Source organism: Eschrichtius robustus, chromosome 2, assembly GCF_028021215.1.
Source record: "Eschrichtius robustus isolate mEscRob2 chromosome 2, mEscRob2.pri, whole genome shotgun sequence".
Classification (NCBI taxonomy): domain Eukaryota; kingdom Metazoa; phylum Chordata; class Mammalia; order Artiodactyla; family Eschrichtiidae; genus Eschrichtius; species Eschrichtius robustus.
The window spans coordinates 64,342,179-64,360,701 of record NC_090825.1 but is presented as its reverse complement, the minus strand read 5'-3'; the positions used below and the strand labels follow the sequence as shown (position 1 = coordinate 64,360,701).

General features: G+C 36.0%; 1 protein-coding gene across 4 annotated transcripts in view; it reads left to right on the top strand.

The window, feature by feature from the left end:
- SSBP2 (single stranded DNA binding protein 2) overlaps nucleotides 1-18,523 on the top strand; it is a 294,633-nt gene that overhangs the window by 233,947 nt on the left and 42,163 nt on the right. For all 4 annotated transcript variants that reach the window (XM_068533619.1, XM_068533613.1, XM_068533605.1 and 1 more), the window contains 2 exons: nucleotides 13,250-13,316; nucleotides 14,044-14,114. In XM_068533619.1, coding sequence (XP_068389720.1) covers nucleotides 13,250-13,316; nucleotides 14,044-14,114 — 138 coding nt within the window. The remainder of the gene's footprint in view (nucleotides 1-13,249; nucleotides 13,317-14,043; nucleotides 14,115-18,523) is intronic.

Below are 18,523 nucleotides of genomic sequence, written 5' to 3'. Positions count from 1 at the left end.
TTGGGTCACAAATCAAGCCTTGGTAAATTTCAGAAAATTGAAATCGTATCAAGTATCTTTTCCGACCACAGTGCTATGAGACTGGATATCAAATCTGTGAAAAATACAAACACATGGAGACTAAACAATACACTACTTAATAACCAAGAGATCAGTGAAGAAATCAAAGAGGAAATCAAAAAATACCTAGAAACAAATGACAATGAGAACACGACGACCCAAAACCTATGGGATGCAGCAAAAGCAGTTCTAAGAGGGAAGTTTATAGCAATACAACCCTACCTTAAGAAACAAGAAACATCTCAAATAAACAACCTAAATTTACACCTAAAGCAATCAGAGAAAGAAGAACAAAAAACCCCAAAGTTAGCAAAAGGAAACAAATCATAAAGATCAGATCAGAAATAAATGAAAAAGAAATGAAGGAAACGATAGCAAAGATTAATAAAACTAAAAGATGGTTCTTTGAGAAGATAAACAAAATTGATAAACCATTAGCCAGACTCATCAGGAAAAAAAGGGAGACGACTCAGATCAATAGAATTAGAAATGAAAAAGGAGAAGTAACAACTGACACAGCAGAAATACAAAGGATCATGAGAGATTACTACAAGCAACTATATGCCAATAAAATGGACAACCTGGAAGAAATGGGCAAATTCTTAGAAATGCACAACCTTCTGAGACTGAACCAGGAAGAAATAGAAACTATGAACAGACCAATCACAAGCACTGAAATTGAAACTGTGATTAAAAATCTTCCAACAAACAAAAGCCCAGGACCAGATGGCTTCACAGGCAAATTCTATCAAACGTTTAGAGAAGAGCTAACACCTATCCTTCTCAAACTCTTCCAAAATACAGCAGAGGGAGGAACACTCCCCAACTCATTCTACGAGGCCACCATCACCCTGATACCAAACCCAGATAAAGATGTCACAAAGAAAACTACAGGCCAATATCACTGATGAACATAGATGCAAAAATCCTCAACAAAATACTAGCAAACAGATTCCAACAGCACATTAAAAGGATCATACACCATGATTAAGTGGGGTTTATCCCAAGAATGCAAGGCTTCTTCAATATACGCAAATCAATCAATGTGATACACCATATTAACAAATTGAAGGAGAAAAACCATATGATCATCTCAATAGATGCAGAGAAAGCTTTTGACAAAATTCAACACCCATTTATGATAAAAACCCTCCAAAAAGTAGGCATAGAGGGAACTTTCCTCAACATAATAAAGGCCATATGTGACAAACCCACAGCCAACATCATCCTCAGTGGTGAAAAACTGAAACCATTTCCACTAAGATCAGGAACAAGACAAGGTTGCCCACTCTCACCACTGTTATTCAACATAGTTTTGGAAGTTTTAGCCACAGCAGTAAGAGAAGAAAAAGAAATTAAAGGAATCCAAATCAGAAAAGAAGAAGTAAAGCTGACACTGTTTGCAGATGGCATGATATTATACATAGAGAATCCTAAGGATGCTACCAGAAAACTCCTAGAGCAAATCAATGAATTTGGTAAAGTAGCAGGATACAAAATGCACAGAAATCTCTTGCATTCCTATCCACTAATAATGAAAAATCTCACAGTGAAATTAAGAAAACAGTCCCATTTACCATTGCAACAAAAAGAATAAAATATCTAGGAATAAACCTACCTAAGGAGACAAAAGCCCTGTATGGAGAAAATTATAAGACACTGATGAAAGAAATTAAAGATGATACAAATAGATGGAGGGATATAACATGTTCTTGGATTGGTAGAATCAACATTGTGAAAGTGACTGTACTACCCAAAGCACACTACAGATTCAATGCAATCCCTATCAAACTACCACTGGCATTTTTCACAGACCTAGAACAAAAAATTTCACAATTTGTGTGGAAACACAAAAGACCCCGAATAGCCAAAGCAATCTTGAGAAAGAAAAACGGAGCTGGAGGAATCAGGCTCCCTGACTTCAGACTATACTACAAAGCTACAGTAATCAATACAGTGTGGTACTGGCACAAAAACAGAAATATAGATCAATGGAACAGGATAGCAAGCCCAGAGATAAACCCATGCACATACGGTCACCTTTTCTTTGATAAAGGAGGCAAGAATATACAGTGGGGAAAAGACAGCCTCTTCAATAAGTGGTGCTGGGAAAACTGGACAGCTACATGTAAAAGAATGAAATTAGAACGCTCCCTAACACCATACCCAAAAATAAACTCAAAATGGATTAAAGACCTAAATGGAAGGCCAGACACTATAAAACTCTTAGAGGAAAACATAGGCAGAACACTCTATGACATAAATCACAGCAAGATCCTTTTTGACCCACCTTCTAGAGAAATGGAAATAAAAACAAAAATAAACAAATGGGACCTAATGAAACTTAAAAGCTTTTGCACAGCAAAGGAAACCATAAACAAGACGAAAAGACAACCCTCAGAATGGGAGAAAATATTTGCAAATGAAGCAACTGACAAAGGATTAATCTCCAAGATTTACAAGCAGCTCATGCAGCTCAATAACAAAAAAACAAACAACCCAATCCAAAAATGGGCAGAAGACCTAAATAGACATTTCTCCAAAGAAGATATACAGATTGCCTACAAACACATAAAAGAATGCTCAACATCATTAACCATTAGAGAAATGCACATCAAAACTACAATGAGATATCATCTCACCCCAGTCAGAATGGCCATCATCAAAAAATCTAGAAACAATAAATGCTGGAGAGGGTGTGGAGAAAAGGGAACCCTCTTGCACTGTTGGTGGGAATGTAAATTGATACAGCCACTATGGAGAACAGTATGGAGGTTCCTTAAAAAACTAAAAATAGAACTACCATACGACCCAGCAATCCCACTACTGGGCATATACCCTGAGAAAACCATAATTCAAAAAGTCATGTACCACAATGTTCACTGCAGCTCTATTTACAATAGCCAGGACATGGAAGCTACCTAAGTGTCCATCAACAGATGAATGGATAAAGATGGGGCACATATTTACTATGGAATATTACTCGGCCATGAAAAGAAACGAAATTGAGTTATTTGTAGGGAGGTGGATGGACCTAGAGTCTGTCATACAGAGTGAAGTAAGTCAGAAAGAGAAAAACAAATACCATATGCTAACACATATATATGGAATCTAAGCCAAAAAAAAAAAAAAAAAAAAAGGTCATGAAGAACCTAGAGGCAAGATGGCAATAAAGACACAGACCTATTAGAGAATGGAATTGAGGGTATGGGGAGGGGGAAGCGTAAGCTGGGACAAAGTGAGAGAGTGGCATGGACATACATACACTACCAAACGTAAAATAGATAGCTAGTGGGAAGCAGCCGCATGGTAGAGGGAGATCAGCTTGGTGCTTTGTGACCACCTAGAGGGGTGGGGAAGGGAGGGTGGGAGGGAGGGAGACGCAAGAGGGAAGAGATATGGGAACATATGTATATGTATAACTGATTCACTTTGTTATAAAGCAGAAACTAACACACCATTGTAAAGCAATTATACTCCAATAAAGATGTTTAAAAAAAAAAAATCTCTAAAAGCACATAAGAAGCCCTTACCTCCCCTGCATGCCAAGATATTCAGGGAGGCAGGGTGGAGTCATACGGTAGTGCCACATAACGGTATTAAAGATAATTAAAGATAAAGATAATTTCATTAAAGATAATGAAAGCCAGGTTTCTCACTGTTGGAGAAAATACTTACAAACAGAAGAAGGAAGAAGACTGAAAATAATCCTGAGGTTTTGGATTGGAATTGGATGTGTTCAATTGGTGTTAGAGAGTATGGATTTATGGTATGTGTATGTACCATACACAGACACACACACACACAGATAGATATAAAATTAGTCATAAATTTATGTGTGCACATATACACATAGATTTTCAAGTGCAGCATTTAATGAGAGAGCCAAAAGGCAATGTACTCACCTAAGAAGGAGCACTTTGAGAACCCAGATCTTGGTGCCTAAATGCTGTCCTCCACTAGAAGGAATCGGGGCCCTTTGGAGAAAGGTCTGATTCCAGAGCTAGGCCAGGAAAAGTATGAAACGAACCTGGAACATCTCATACCAGTAAGGAAATGCTCAAAATATGATGGAAATGTTTCAAAAGGACAATAGAGCCAGCTTGAAGAGCCTCCCACTGGCCAGATCTTGCATAACTTAAATATTAAAATGAATGATGACAGTAAATAGTTTATAACTTTTTGATTAGAATAGGAATCCGTAAGTGTCAATGTATCAATCAGTAAGAAGGGAAAGCTGTTCCTTACAAGGGAATGCCAACTAATAAGCCTAGAAAGAATGATACACATGCAGTGTTCCCATTTGGCAACTGTCATAGTGTTTAGGAGTTGTCAGTGGATGCTAAGGCTGATAAAGGATTGATGAGGAATGGGATATTGACAGTCTTGGAATAGCTCTAATACTGAATGTAACCAATTACAAACGGGAAAAATAATGATCTAGTGTTGTAGGACCTGGCAGACACCAATAGAATGAGATGATAAGGTTAACATCGACAGTAGTGGGATGAGTCAACATCATGTACCCTCTATGTGATACATTGAGAAGAGTATAGCATCAGTTCTGCAGTATTCCTAAGAAAATAAAACCTGAGTCTGGGTCATGAAGAGACATCAGAGGATCATCCTGTAGAATTTAAGACTACTCATTCTCCAAAACATTTCAGGCTGTGATAGAGAAAGCCTAAGGAAAGACCTGGAAGAGCATGAAGAGACCTGACAACTAAATGCAACATGTGTTCCCTGAGATCCTGGTCCCAGAAAGTAAAAAGAAACATTGTTGAGACAGGTGGCAAAATTTAAATGACGTCTGTGTGTTTTGGATGGTAGTGTTGTATCAGTGGATTTCCTGACTTGAAAAGTTGTGTTGTGGTTATGTAGGAGAATATCCTTGCTTAGGGAACTAAACTCTGTGGTACTTAGAAGTGAAGAGGCATAATATCTGCAACTTGCTCTCAAGCGGCAGATATGGTGAACTGTTAACTGTTGGGCAGTCAGTGTCAGGGTATATGGGAATCCTTTGTACTGTCTGTGCAATTTTTCTGTAAGTTTGAAATTTTTAAAAATGTATTTTAAAGCATATAGAAGGAGAATTTATGCCAAACTGGGATTATATGGAAGAATTTTGTTAGGAAATGATCCCTAAACCGAGATCTAAAATATGTCAGAATAAGCACTTAGGGGTCTGTGACCTCCTAGAGAGGCAAGAAAGTTTAGTTTTTGTTTAGTTTTGTTTTATTTTGCTTTTAATGGTTGGCATTTAGATATTGTTGACTGAGTACATGAATTGAAAAAACTGAAAGGAGTTTGGTATAACTGGAAGTTGGAATGTCAGCTTGGCAGTAGCAAGAAATTAGGCTGGAAAGGTAGCAGGAAATATGTCATTTAGTAGGAGATCAATAAATTGGCATTGAGTGTGCTTGTAAACAAACAAACAAATCAAGGGATTACAAAAAAGGCTTGAAAAATGGCAGCTCTCTACTGCATCCCAATGATAACAATTACCGAAACAGTTCTGGTCTGGATAAATAAATTATTTAATATCAAATTTCCTTTGAAATATTTGAAATTTTAAACTAATTAAATAAGATATTCCTGCTTTTAAGTTAAATTAGTGAACCTTTATAGAAATTCTTGCCAGTTGTCAGGATTATGTGTATATATGTATACATACATGCTTCATAGGATCAGTATGTTTAAATCATTTATAGCTTGGTCCAGCTCTAAGTGCTTCTCAGATGACTACTAGAAACTTACAATTCAGTATGTATCCACTATTGCACCCCTGCATAAAATATACCCTATCTGTTAATCGGCACCTTTTTTCAGTTCTAGTTCTCTTTTTCCATTCAGCCAAATTGTTTGAACTAATTGGAGTATTATTTTTCTAAATAGTTTCTTAGGGAAAATATGACTACCCAAAACAATATTCATTGGCCCCTTGGCATTTTAGTTCTGCTCCTATTATAATGCCCAATGAGTAAAATAATCTATAGAAATCGCTTACGTTTAAGAAGCAAAATTAATTTACCCTTAGTAAATTAATTTCGGGGAAAGGCATTATATATACTTCTCAGGAAGAAATAGGACAATTTTTGCCTAGATTTTGTTTCCAACAATACCAATTTTCTTTGCCTGAAAACTGGGCAAAGTAGGATCATTTTAAAACTAAGAAATTATACTGGGTGTACAGGCTTATAAAATTCATAAATGAGTGTGAAATATAAGAAATCTTGTGTGGACACTGGTGGCAGAGGTACTAGGTACTCATTGACATGAACTGTCCTGGAGGCCGCCATTTTGATGCCAAAACTGGGCCTGACCCAACAGCCTGAAGGCTCCAGTGCTGGGACGCCTCACGCCAAACAACCAACAGGGCAGGAACACAGCCCCACCCATCAGCACACAGACTGCCTAAAGTCGTCTTGAGCCAACAGCCACCTCTAAACACACCCCTTGACATGACCCTGCCCACCAGAAGGACAAGACCCAGCTGCACCCACCAGTGGGCAGGCAACAGTCTCTCCCACCAGGAAGCCTCTTAGACCAGCCTCGTCCACCAGGGGACAGACACCAGAGGGAAGAGGAACTATAATCCTGCAGCCTGTGGGATTGCAAACACAGAAAGTTAGACAAAATGAGATGGCAGAGGAATATGTCCCTGATGAAGGAACAAGATGAAACTACAGAACAACTAAGTGGAGTGGATATAGGAAATCTACCCCAAAATGAATTCAGAGTAATGATGATAAAGGTGATCCAAAATCTCAGAAAAAGAATGGAAGCACAGATCAAGAAGATACAAGAAATGTTAACAAAGAGCTAGAAAATATAAAGAACAAACAGAGATGAACAATACAATAAGTGAAATGAAAAATACACTAGAAGGAATTAATAGCAGAATGAGGCAGAGGAACATATGAGTGAGCTGGAAGACAGAATGGTGGAAATCACTGCTGCAGAACAGAATAAAGAAAAAAGAATGAAAAGAAATGAAGGCGGGGAGGGATCGATTGGGAGTTTGGGATTGACACACTGCTGTATTTAAAATAAAATGCCTTGCCATAAATAAAAAAAAAAAAAAATGACAGTCTAAGAGACAGCTAGGACAACATTGAACACACCAACATTCACATTATAGGAGTCCCAGAAGGAGAAGAGAGAGAGAAAGGGCCTGAGGAGATATTTGAAGAGATAATAGCTGAAAATTTCCCTAACATGGGAAAGGAAATAGTCACCCAACTCCAGGAAGTGCAGAGTCCCATAGAGGGTAAACCCAAGGAGGAACATGCTGAGACACATATTAATCAAATTGGCAAAAATTAAAGACAGAGAAAATATTAAAAGCAACAAGGGAAAAGCAACAAATAACATGCAAGGAATCCCCATAAGGTTGTCATCTGATTTTTCAGCAGAAACTCTGCAGGCCAGAAGGGAATAGCACAATATATTTAAAGTGATGAAAGGGAAAAACCTAAAACCGAGAATACTCTACCCTGCAAGGCTCTCCTTCACATTTGACAGAGAACTCAAAAGCTTTACAGACAAGCAAAAGGTAAGAGAATTCAGCACCACCAAACCAGCTGTACAAATACTAAAGGAAATTCTCTAGGTGAAAAAGAAAAGCCCACAACTAGAAACAAGAAAATTATGAATGGGAAAGTTTATCAGTAAAGGCAAACATACAGTAAAGGTAGGAAATCATCCACACACAAATATGATATCAAAACCAGCAATCACGAGAAGAGTACAAATGCAGGATATTGGAAATGCATTTGAAATTAAGAGATCGTGAACTTAAAACAATCTTGTATATGTATAGACTGCTATATCAAAACCTCATGGTAACCTCAAACCAAAAATCTGCAACAGATATACACACAAAAAAGAAAAAGGAATCCAAACACAACATTAAAGATAGTCATCAGATCACAAGAGAACAAAAGTGGAAGGGAATAAAAAGACCTACAAAAACAAATCCAAAACAATTAACAAAATGGCAGTAAGAACATACATATCAGTAATTACCTTAAATATAAATGGATTAATGCTCCAACCAAAACACATTGACTAGCTGAATGGATACAGAAACAAGAGCTGTATATATGCTGTCTACAGGACACCCACTTCAGATCTAGGGACACATACAGAATGAAAGTGAGGGGATGGAAAAGGTATTCCATGCAAATGGAAATCAAAAGAAAGCTGGAGTAGCAATACTAATATCAGACAAAACAGACTTTAAAATAAAGACTATTACAAGAGACAAAGAAGGACACTAGTAATGATCAAGGGATCAATCCAAGAAGAAGATGTAACAATTGTAAATATACATACACCCAACATAGGAGCACCTTAATATATAAGGCAAACACTAACAGCCATAAAAGGAGAAATTGACAGTAACAATAATAGTGGGGGACTTTAACACCCCACTTTCATCAATGGACAGATCATCCAGACAGAAAATCAGTAAGGAAATCCAGGCTTTAAATGACACATTAGACCAGATGGACTTAATTGATATTTATGCATTCCATCTGAAAGCAGCAGAATATACATTCTTCTCAAGTGCACATGAAATATTCTCCAGGATCACATGCTGGTCCATAAAGCAAGCCTTGGTAAATTTAAGAAAATTGAACTCATATCAAGCATCTTTTCCAACCACAATGCTATGATATTAGGAGTCAGCAGCAAGAAAAAAACTGTAAAAAAACAAAACACGTGGAGGCTAAACAATGTGCTGTCAGACAACCAATGGATCACAGAAGAAATCAAAGAGGAAATTTAGAAGTTCCAAGAGACAAGTGAAAACAATACAATGATCCAAAACCTATGCGACACAGCAAAAGCAATTCTAAAAGGGAAGTTTATAGCAATACAGTCTTAACCTCAGGAAACAAGAAAAACCTCAAATAAACAACCTAAGCTTACAAACAAAATCCAAAGTTCCTAGAAGGAAAGAAACATAAAGATCAGAGGGACTTCCCTGGTGGTGCAGTGGTTAGGAATCCGCCTGCCAATGCAGGGGACACAGGTTTGATCCCTGGCCCGGGAAGATCCCACATGCCACAGAGCAACTAAGACTGTGCACCACAACTACTGAGCCTGTGCTCTAGAGCCCGTGAGCCACAACTACTGAGCCCGCATGCCACAACTACTGAAGCCCGCGCGCCTACAGCCCATGCTCTGCAACAAGAGAAGCCACCACAATGAGAAGCCCATGCACCGCAACAAACAGTAGCCCCTGCTCACCACAACTAGAGAAAGCCCGTGCACAACAACGAAGACCCAACACAGCCAAAAATAAATAAAATTAATTGAAAAAAAAGATCAGAGCAGAAAAAAATGAAATAGAGACAAAGAAAACAATAGAAAAGATCAATGAAACTAAAAGCTGTTTCTTTGAAAAGATAAACAAAATTGATACACCTTTAGCCAGACTCATCAAGAAAAAAAGGGAGAGGGCTCAAATCAATAAAATAAGAAATGAAAAAGGAGACGTTACCGCAGACACCACAGAAATACAAAGGATCATAAGAGACTACTGCAAGCAACTATATGACACTAAAGTGCCTAGAAGATTTGGACGAATTCTTAGAAAGGTACAATCTCCCAAAACTGAACCAGGAAGAAACAGAAAATATGAACAGACCAATCACAAGCACTGAAATTGAAACTGTGATTTAAAAATTCCCAACAAACAAAAGTCCAGGACCAGAAGGCTTCACAGGCAAATCCTATCAAACATTTAAAGAAGAGTTAACACCTATCCTTCTGAAACTATTGCAAAAAATTGCAGAGGAAGGAACACTTCCAAACTCATTCAGTGAGGCCACCATCACCCTGATACTAAAACCAGACTAAGATACCACAAAAAAAGAAAATGACAGGCCAATATCACTGATGACCATAGGTGCAAAAAGTCCTCAACAGAATACTAGCAAACTGAATCCAACAATACATGAAAAAATACATACACCATGATCAAATGGGGTTTATCCCAGGGATGCAAGGATTTTTCAATATCTGCAAATCAATCAGTGTGATGACCACATCAACAAATTGAAGAATAAAAACCACATGGTCGGACTTCCCTAGTGGCGCAGTGGTTAAGAATCCGCCTGCCAATGCAGGGAACACGGGTTCAAGCCCTGGTCTGGGAAGATCCCACATGCCACGGAGCAACTAAGCCCATGCACCACAACTACGGAGCCTGCGCTCTAGAGCCCACAAGCCACAACTACTGAGCCCATGTGCCACAACTACTGAAGCCCACGTGCCTAGAGACCATGCTCTGCAACAAGAGAAGCCACTGCAATGAGAAGCCTGCGCACCGCAACGAAGAGTAGCCCCCACTCACCACAACTAGAGAAAAGCCCACGTGCAGCAGTGAAGACCCAATGCAGCCAAAAATAATTAATTAATTAAAAAAAGAAACATATGATCATCTCAATTGATGCAGAAAAAGCTTTTGACAAAATTCAACACCAGTTTATGATAAAAACTCTCCAGAAAGTGGACATAGAGAAAATATACCACAACATAGTAAAGGCCATATATGACAAACCCACAGCTAACATCATACTCAGTAGTGAAAAGCTGAAAGTATTTCCTCTGAGATCAGGAACAAGACAAGGATGTCCACTCTCGACACTTTTATTCAACATAGTTTTGGAAGTCCTAGCCACTGCAATCAGAGAAGAAGAATAAACAAAAGGAATCCAAGTTGGAAAAGAAGTAAAACTGTCACTGTTTGTAGATGACATGATACTATACATAGAAAATCCTAAAGATGCTACCAGAAAACTACTAGAGCTCATCAATGAATTCACTAAAGTTGCAGGATATAAAATTAATACACAGAAATCTGTTGCATTTCTATACACTAAAAACAAAAGATCATAAAGAGAAATTAAGGAAATAATCCCATTTACCATTAAATCAAAAAGAATAAAATACCTAGGAATAAACCTACCTAAGGAGGCAAAACACCTGTACTGTGAAAACTATAAGATGGAACAAACAGATGGAAAGGTATATATGCCATGTTCTTGGATTGGAAGAATCAATGTTGTCAAAATGACTGCACTACCCAAGGCAACTTACTGATTTGGTGCAATTCCTATCAAATTACCAATTGCATTTTTTGCAGATTTAGAACAAAAAATCTTAAAATTTGTATGGAAACCCAAAAGACCCTGAATAGCCAAAGCAACCTTGAGAAAGAAAAGTAGAGCTGGAGGAATCAGGTTCCCTGACTTCAGACTATACTACAAAGCTACAGTAATCAAGACAGTATGGTACTGACACAAAGACAGAAAAATAGATCAATGGAACAGGATAGAAAACACAGTCTCTTCAATAAGAGGTGCTGGGAAAACTGGACAGCTACATGTAAAAGAATAAAATTAGAATATTCTCTAACACCATGCACAAAAATAAACTCAAAATGGATTAAAGACCTAGATGTAAGATGGGATACTATAAAATTCTTAAAGGAAAACATAAGCAGAACACTCTTTGACATAAATTGCAGCAAAATCTTTTTGCATCCAACTCCTAGAGTAATGAAAATAAAAACAAAAAGAAACAAATGGGACCTAGTTAAACTTAAAAGCTTTTGCAGGGCTTCCCTGGTGGCGCAGTGGGCTTCCCTGGTGGCGCAGTGGTTGAGAATCTGCCTGCCAATGCAGGGGACACGGGTTCAAGCCCTGGTCTGGGAAGATCCCACATGCCATGGAGCAACTAGGCCCATGAGCTACAACTATTGAGCCTGTGTGTCTGGAGCCTGTGCTCCGCAACAAGAGAGGCCGCGATAGTGAGAGGCCTGTGCACCGCAATGAAGAGTGGCCCCTGCTTGCCGCAACTAGAGAAAGCCCTCACACAGAAACGAATACCCAACACGGCCAAAAATAAATTAATTAATTAATTTAAAAAACCGTTATGGTGACCCATCTTTAAAAAAAAAAAAAAAAAAGCTTTTGCACAGCAAAGGAAACCATAAACAAAACAAAAAGACAACCCACAGAAAGGGAGAAAATATTTGCAAATGATGTGACCAGCAAGGGATTAATCTCCAAAATATAGAAACAGCTCATGCAGCTCAATATCAAAACAAACAAACAACCAATCAAAAAATGGACAGATCTAAATAGACATTTCTCCAAAGAAGACATATGGATGGCCAAGAGGCACATGAAAACATGCTAAACATTGCTAATTATTAGAGAAATGCAAATCAAAACTACAATGAGGTATCACCTCACATCAGGCAGAATGGCCATCATCAAAAAGTCTACAAACAATAAATGCTGGAGAGGGTGTGGAGAAAAGGGAACCCTCCTACACTATTGGTGGGAATGTAAATTGGTACAGCCACTATGGAGAACACTGTGGAAGTTCCTCAAAAAACTAAAAATAGAGCTACCATATGATCCTGCAATCCCACTCCTGAGCATATATCTGGAGAAAAACATACTTAGAAAAGATACATGCACCCCAGTGTTTATTGCAGCACTATTTACAGTAGCCAAGACATGGAAGCAACCTAAACATCCATCAACAGATGAATGGATAATTAAAATGTGGTACATATATACAGTGGACTCATACTCAGCCATAAAAAAAGAATGAAATAATGCCATTTGCAGCAACATGGATAGACCTAGAGATTCTCATTCTAAGTGAAGTAAGTCAGAGAAAGACAAATATAATATGATATCACTTATATGGTGTATCTTAAAAAATGATACAAATTAACTTATTTATAAACGGGAACAGACTCACGGACTTAGAAAACAAACTTACGGTTACCAAAGGGGAAAGCTGTGGGGGAGGGATAAATTAGTAGGTTGGGGTTAACATATACACACTACTATATATAAAATGATAATCAGCAAGGACCTACTGTATAGTACAGGGAACTCTACTCAATATTCTGTAACCACCTATATGGGAAAAGAATTTGAAAAGGAATACATACATGTATACTTATAACTAAATCACTTTGCTGCACACCTGAAACTAACACAACATTGTAAATCAAAGATATTCCAATAGAAAAAAAAATACATCTTGAAAAAAAATCTTGTGAAATACTCAGATGCACTCTGTAATTGTTACAGCACTTATTTTATAAATAGTTACAATATTGCTTTTTATTTTGTTTTACTAAATATGCTAGGCTCTTGGAGGTGTCCCAGGAAGTCAGCCATTACTTCCCAGTGGAATGGACCCAACTCGACAACAAGGTGACTACTTTAAAGTAAAAGTGAAATTGATGTGCAAAATCTCAAAAGAAATCCTGTATTTTTTAAGGAAGGTTTTATTTGTACAGATATTCCATAATTATATCAGTTGCATTTTTACAGGTAACATGGCCAAGTAATTATCTTTTTAGCTAACTCTTAATTATGTGTGATACTGAGGGCAGTGATAACATAAGGAACAGAATAATTAAATATCTAGAATCTGTATTTTAACTAGTAACTTCTAAAACCTCTTATATAATTTCAAACAAGTGAGACTCAAAGTGATTATATCCCTTGTGATTTTCTCTGCCTTTTTCAGATAGAGAGGTTAGTCCACCAGAAAGATAAGCAGGAGGAAAGAGGATGCTATGCAATAAGTAACTTACTTGGTAGTTTAACAAACCCAATAATCAGAGCTGTTTAGGTACCACAAATACGTATGGCTCTATTATACTATTCCAAGAGAAAAAAAAAGGAGCAAATGGTGTGAGAGATGTAATTCAACACAGAATAGGAAGAACATTTCAATTTCAAGACATTAATGGAGAGTGTGGGTAGGTAGTGATAAGAGGTAGAAAACTGGCCATGGAAGCCAAGATGAGGTGATGTCAATAACACAGTCCTTAGTAAATAAGATGTGACACCAGGCAGAGAGGAGGCTATAGCCTCCGGTTTAGCACTCATGCTCATTACATTGCTAATATCGTCATACTTTTCTTCCTTTTAGGACATCCAAATATGGGTGGGCCAATGCAGAGAATGACACCTCCAAGAGGAATGGTGCCCTTAGGACCACAGGTAAATAAATAATCAGTGCAGGAAGCTAAAGGCTGAGTTTTTTGCCTTCATCTTATACAAACAAACTATATTATTTGCTGGCTTCTAGTATGTACATTAAAGGCTTAATAACATGGTTGTTAGTCTCTTGAGGACATATCTATGACATGTCCAAATTGATGTAACAACAAACCATATTTTAACAGGTGCTACACATATGCTTTTGGTACATTGGAGAAAAAACATTGTGTAGAAATACATTATAGTAATTATTATTAAAAATAACTATTACCCTTTTGTTATATTGAGGAAATAAGAAAAATTATAGTAATTATTATAAAAGATAACTAAGGTAAGTTAAATAAAACCTAGTTGACTGAATTAAATAGAATAAGCAGCATAAAATATATTTCTAAATCTTTTAAAGAATGCTATTGACTGTTATATACTACCATATTTCTTTACAGAATATGAAAGCAATAGAGAACCATTTAGAAATAAACATTAAAATGGGTCTTACTGAACACGCATAATACTATCAGTATACATTAGATGTTAGCCTACTTCCGTATCACAATTTCCCAGAAGTACACACCAAGATTGAACCTATTCAGCTATTGATGACATTTTTAAGTATGCTGCTCCAGGATATCACTTATTTTAGCTATAACATCCCTCTGTCTCTCTTGGGAAAACTGCATGGGGTAGAAACTAATTTTGTAATGTTATATTTCAAAGAAACTAATCCAGAATTCAGAATTTTAAATTTCTTCCTCAAAGGTCAGAGGTTAGTGTATCATAACATTGGTTAAAAGAATGAATTGATTTACTTTCTTTATTCTTTCCAAGAACAGTCTTTATAAGTGACAGTTTTAGGAGCTTGTTTCATGTATCTGCTTTAAAAATGTTAAGTATTTTGTTGTGTACCCAAAGGAGTCAGAGAATTAAGAATCTAACACCCATTGGTCTTAAGCTTTTTTCAGCTTAAGACCAATGTAGTGAAGAGGGATAGTAATTATCTATTGGAATAATTGAATTCCCAGAAGAAATATATATAATTTGATTCTCAGGTAAATGTGACTTAGACCAAGGAGTTTCTGCCAACATGTAATAATATACAGTTGACCCTTGAATAACATGGGAGTTAGGGGCACCAAACCACTGCATAGTCGAAAATCCATGTATAACTTTTGACTCCCTAAAACTTAACTAATAGCCTACTGTTAACTGGAAGCCTTACTGATAACATACGTAGTCAATTAACACATGTTTTATATATTGTATGTATTATATACTGTATTCTTACAATAAGGTAAGCTAGAGAAAAGAAAATGTTATTATGGAAATCATAAGAAAATACATTTACAGTACTGCACTATATTTTTCGATACCATAAGTTTGTATCATCTGTTTATAAGATGAATCATCTGTCAGTATCTTCATCAATGTTGTCTTAAATTATACAAAACACTGTAGATATTACATATATTTCTAACACAGGACATCGAAAATGAAAAGATAATGTGAAAAAATTCCTATTTATTTACAGGTATAACAATTCATGCATTGATAACAAAGAAGCAGCAATATGATAGCTTTATGGTAAACTAGCGTAATAATCAATGATTGCGTCATTGTAGCCTATCCTATACACTAATGAATGAATCATTATAACATTTTTATGGCATACAGTATTACAATCATATTCACAATACAGTATTGTAAACATTGTTACATTTTTTTAAACCACTTACATGTGATGATAGGCCGATACATAGTTTCTCCAGTTGGGGTTGCGGGGTGAGGGGAGAGAGAGAGAGAAAGAGGGAGAGAGAGAGAGGCACATACTGTATAGTAATGTAGTTCTTTGAAAGCAAAATTATAAAACAGTAAGAAAACACATTATTAATTTTATATTACATACCACTCCCCTTATACTTATATAAGGATAGACTTATGTCTACATGTATTTTATGCGTTCATGACATACCTAACTTTTTCTTAATATTTTAGATATTTCTAGGCTATGAGGTTCATCTGCGAGTTTTTTCGAATTGTCACAAATCTACAAAAAATTTTCCAATAGTATATTTATTGAAAAAAATCCACGTATAAGTGGACTGGAATAGTTCAAACCCATGTTGTTCAAGGGCCAACTGTATATATAAACTGTATTGGGACATGAAGCACAAATTTTTCAGAGATACCATATTACATGATAAGAAAAAGTGTTATGTAAATGTTTGTGGGATCCTCAAAGTCAGAGAAAACCCATTTCTTTTATTTAGGCTCAGTTATTTTCTATGTATTTTCTTAAGATCTTATAAAACCCTAATTTAGATATTTAAATTATTTTTTCCTATTTCTACTCATGTTAGGGATGATGATTTTTATGACCAACCATCATTAATCTATTAATAGCAATTAGAATTTATAAGATCTGTAGGATATTTCACTGACTGAATATACTTTTAGTCTTTAATGAGCTAAGCCAACCAGTTTAGCTATATACAACTTGAAGGATTTTTTTTCTCAAAAGATTTTCATAACAGATGCATTTTAAATATACATCAAAAGTTGATGCCTATAATTTATTCTTCATTCAATTCTCTTACTTTTCAGCTAGCTGCTCTTTGAGTTTTTGTCATTCCAGACCAGTATTTTCAATACTTTTAAAAATTAGAGTCTGATTTGAGCCAGTTTTGCAGTGTTTGAAAGATGAACCAATGCTCACCGAAGCTGTATGAATACTTAGATCTCATTTGAAAATGCAGAAGTAAAAAGCATATTGGTCTTTATATTTTATAAATATCTAGCCAAATACGTATGTGTTTTGTGTTATAAGTAAATTACGACAGAAAGTAAGAAAAGATTTCTGGGGAGTAATCGCTTATTGAAGAGTTTAACTAAGTTTATCATATAAGTATGAATTCTTTTCATTTTCAAACCCAAAGAGAGTAGTTTATTTCTTCCATTTGGATTAATATCATTGCTATCTATTTCTTTATGATTTGGAGGAAGTAAAGTGTTTTGGTATGAATTTACCTCAGAAACCAGAAATACCTACAACAACTTTTTAAAATCAGAGTATATAAGTATAAAAGGTTAAAGGAAATTATTTATAAATACCATGTACTTAAATGAAAATAGGAATCATATTCATATGAATGGTACAATAGGTAAAAAGTGAAGTAAAATTATTTGAATTAAGGGATTCTTGTAAGGTATTTACTCATAACACCTGGTATATGTAACATATGGATTATAAACTGAGCTTTATAATAAAAGTTAGCCGTGTTTCTTAAAAGATAATAGAAAAACAACTCTCATGACAGATATTTAATCCTATGGATGCTACTCAAGAACAGAATGTGTCTGCTTTTTTTGTATCCGAATTATAGAAACAGTCTCTGGAATATTGTTTCTAGCTTTATGCAAAACAAAATACACATCTCCTTTGTATCGTAGATATTATTTCCACAATTTTTTCAGCTTAAGACCAATGTGGTGAAGAGGGACAGTAGTTATCTATTGGAATAATTGAATTCCTAGAAGAAATATGTATAATTTGATTCTCAGACAAGGCTGATGTAGGCAAAGTGCGCACCTAGAACATAGTAAATATGTGATTAAAACCTACTGCATGGATGAAGAAATAAAACTTTGCTCCAAATTCTGGCATATTTTTTCCACCCCTTAATCTATTTTAAATCTACGTTCAGTAGTAATACATGATTTTTAGATTGATATCAGTATCCTTTCAATAGAAAAGCAGAATTGTCTGCTTAATCAAGAAAAATGTCTTCCCTAATGCCATATTTGAAGTAATTTTTCTACTTGGCTTTTATAATAAGATATACTTAGCTTGTCTGTGTTCTTAGGCTCAGCAGGTACCATATGATTAACAGAAAAATTCAACAAGACTGTCCAACTATTTCTAATTCCTCTAGAAATCTGAAGGATAAATGAGTTATATACAAGTAGGAACATATCATGATTTCCAAATCAAATACTTGGGGTGGAGAAATAGTGAGATGGAAATATATGATAGGCTCTCATGTAAAGAGAGAGTAAACTAATTCTGTATTTTCAAATCTAAGATGGGAAGTGGAATTTAGCTCAGTATAGGGAAGAACTTTCTAGAAATTAAACTGCCCAATCATGGAAAAACTCTTTATAAACTTTGCAAGGAGAGTCTGAACAACCCTTTTGTCAGGAGCGTTGCATTGGGAGAGAGATTAAACCAGATGGAATTGTATAGTTGCCATCAGCTTTAAAATTCAGTGATTCTAAATTAGCTCTTCACATTCTGCCTTTGTTACCAGTTAGAAAGCTAGTTGTTATTCTTTCTTATCTTCCTGTTCTCTATATGCTTCAGATTCTTCACAAAATGAAAATATTTTGTAAGTCTACCAAAATATGTGTTGGAT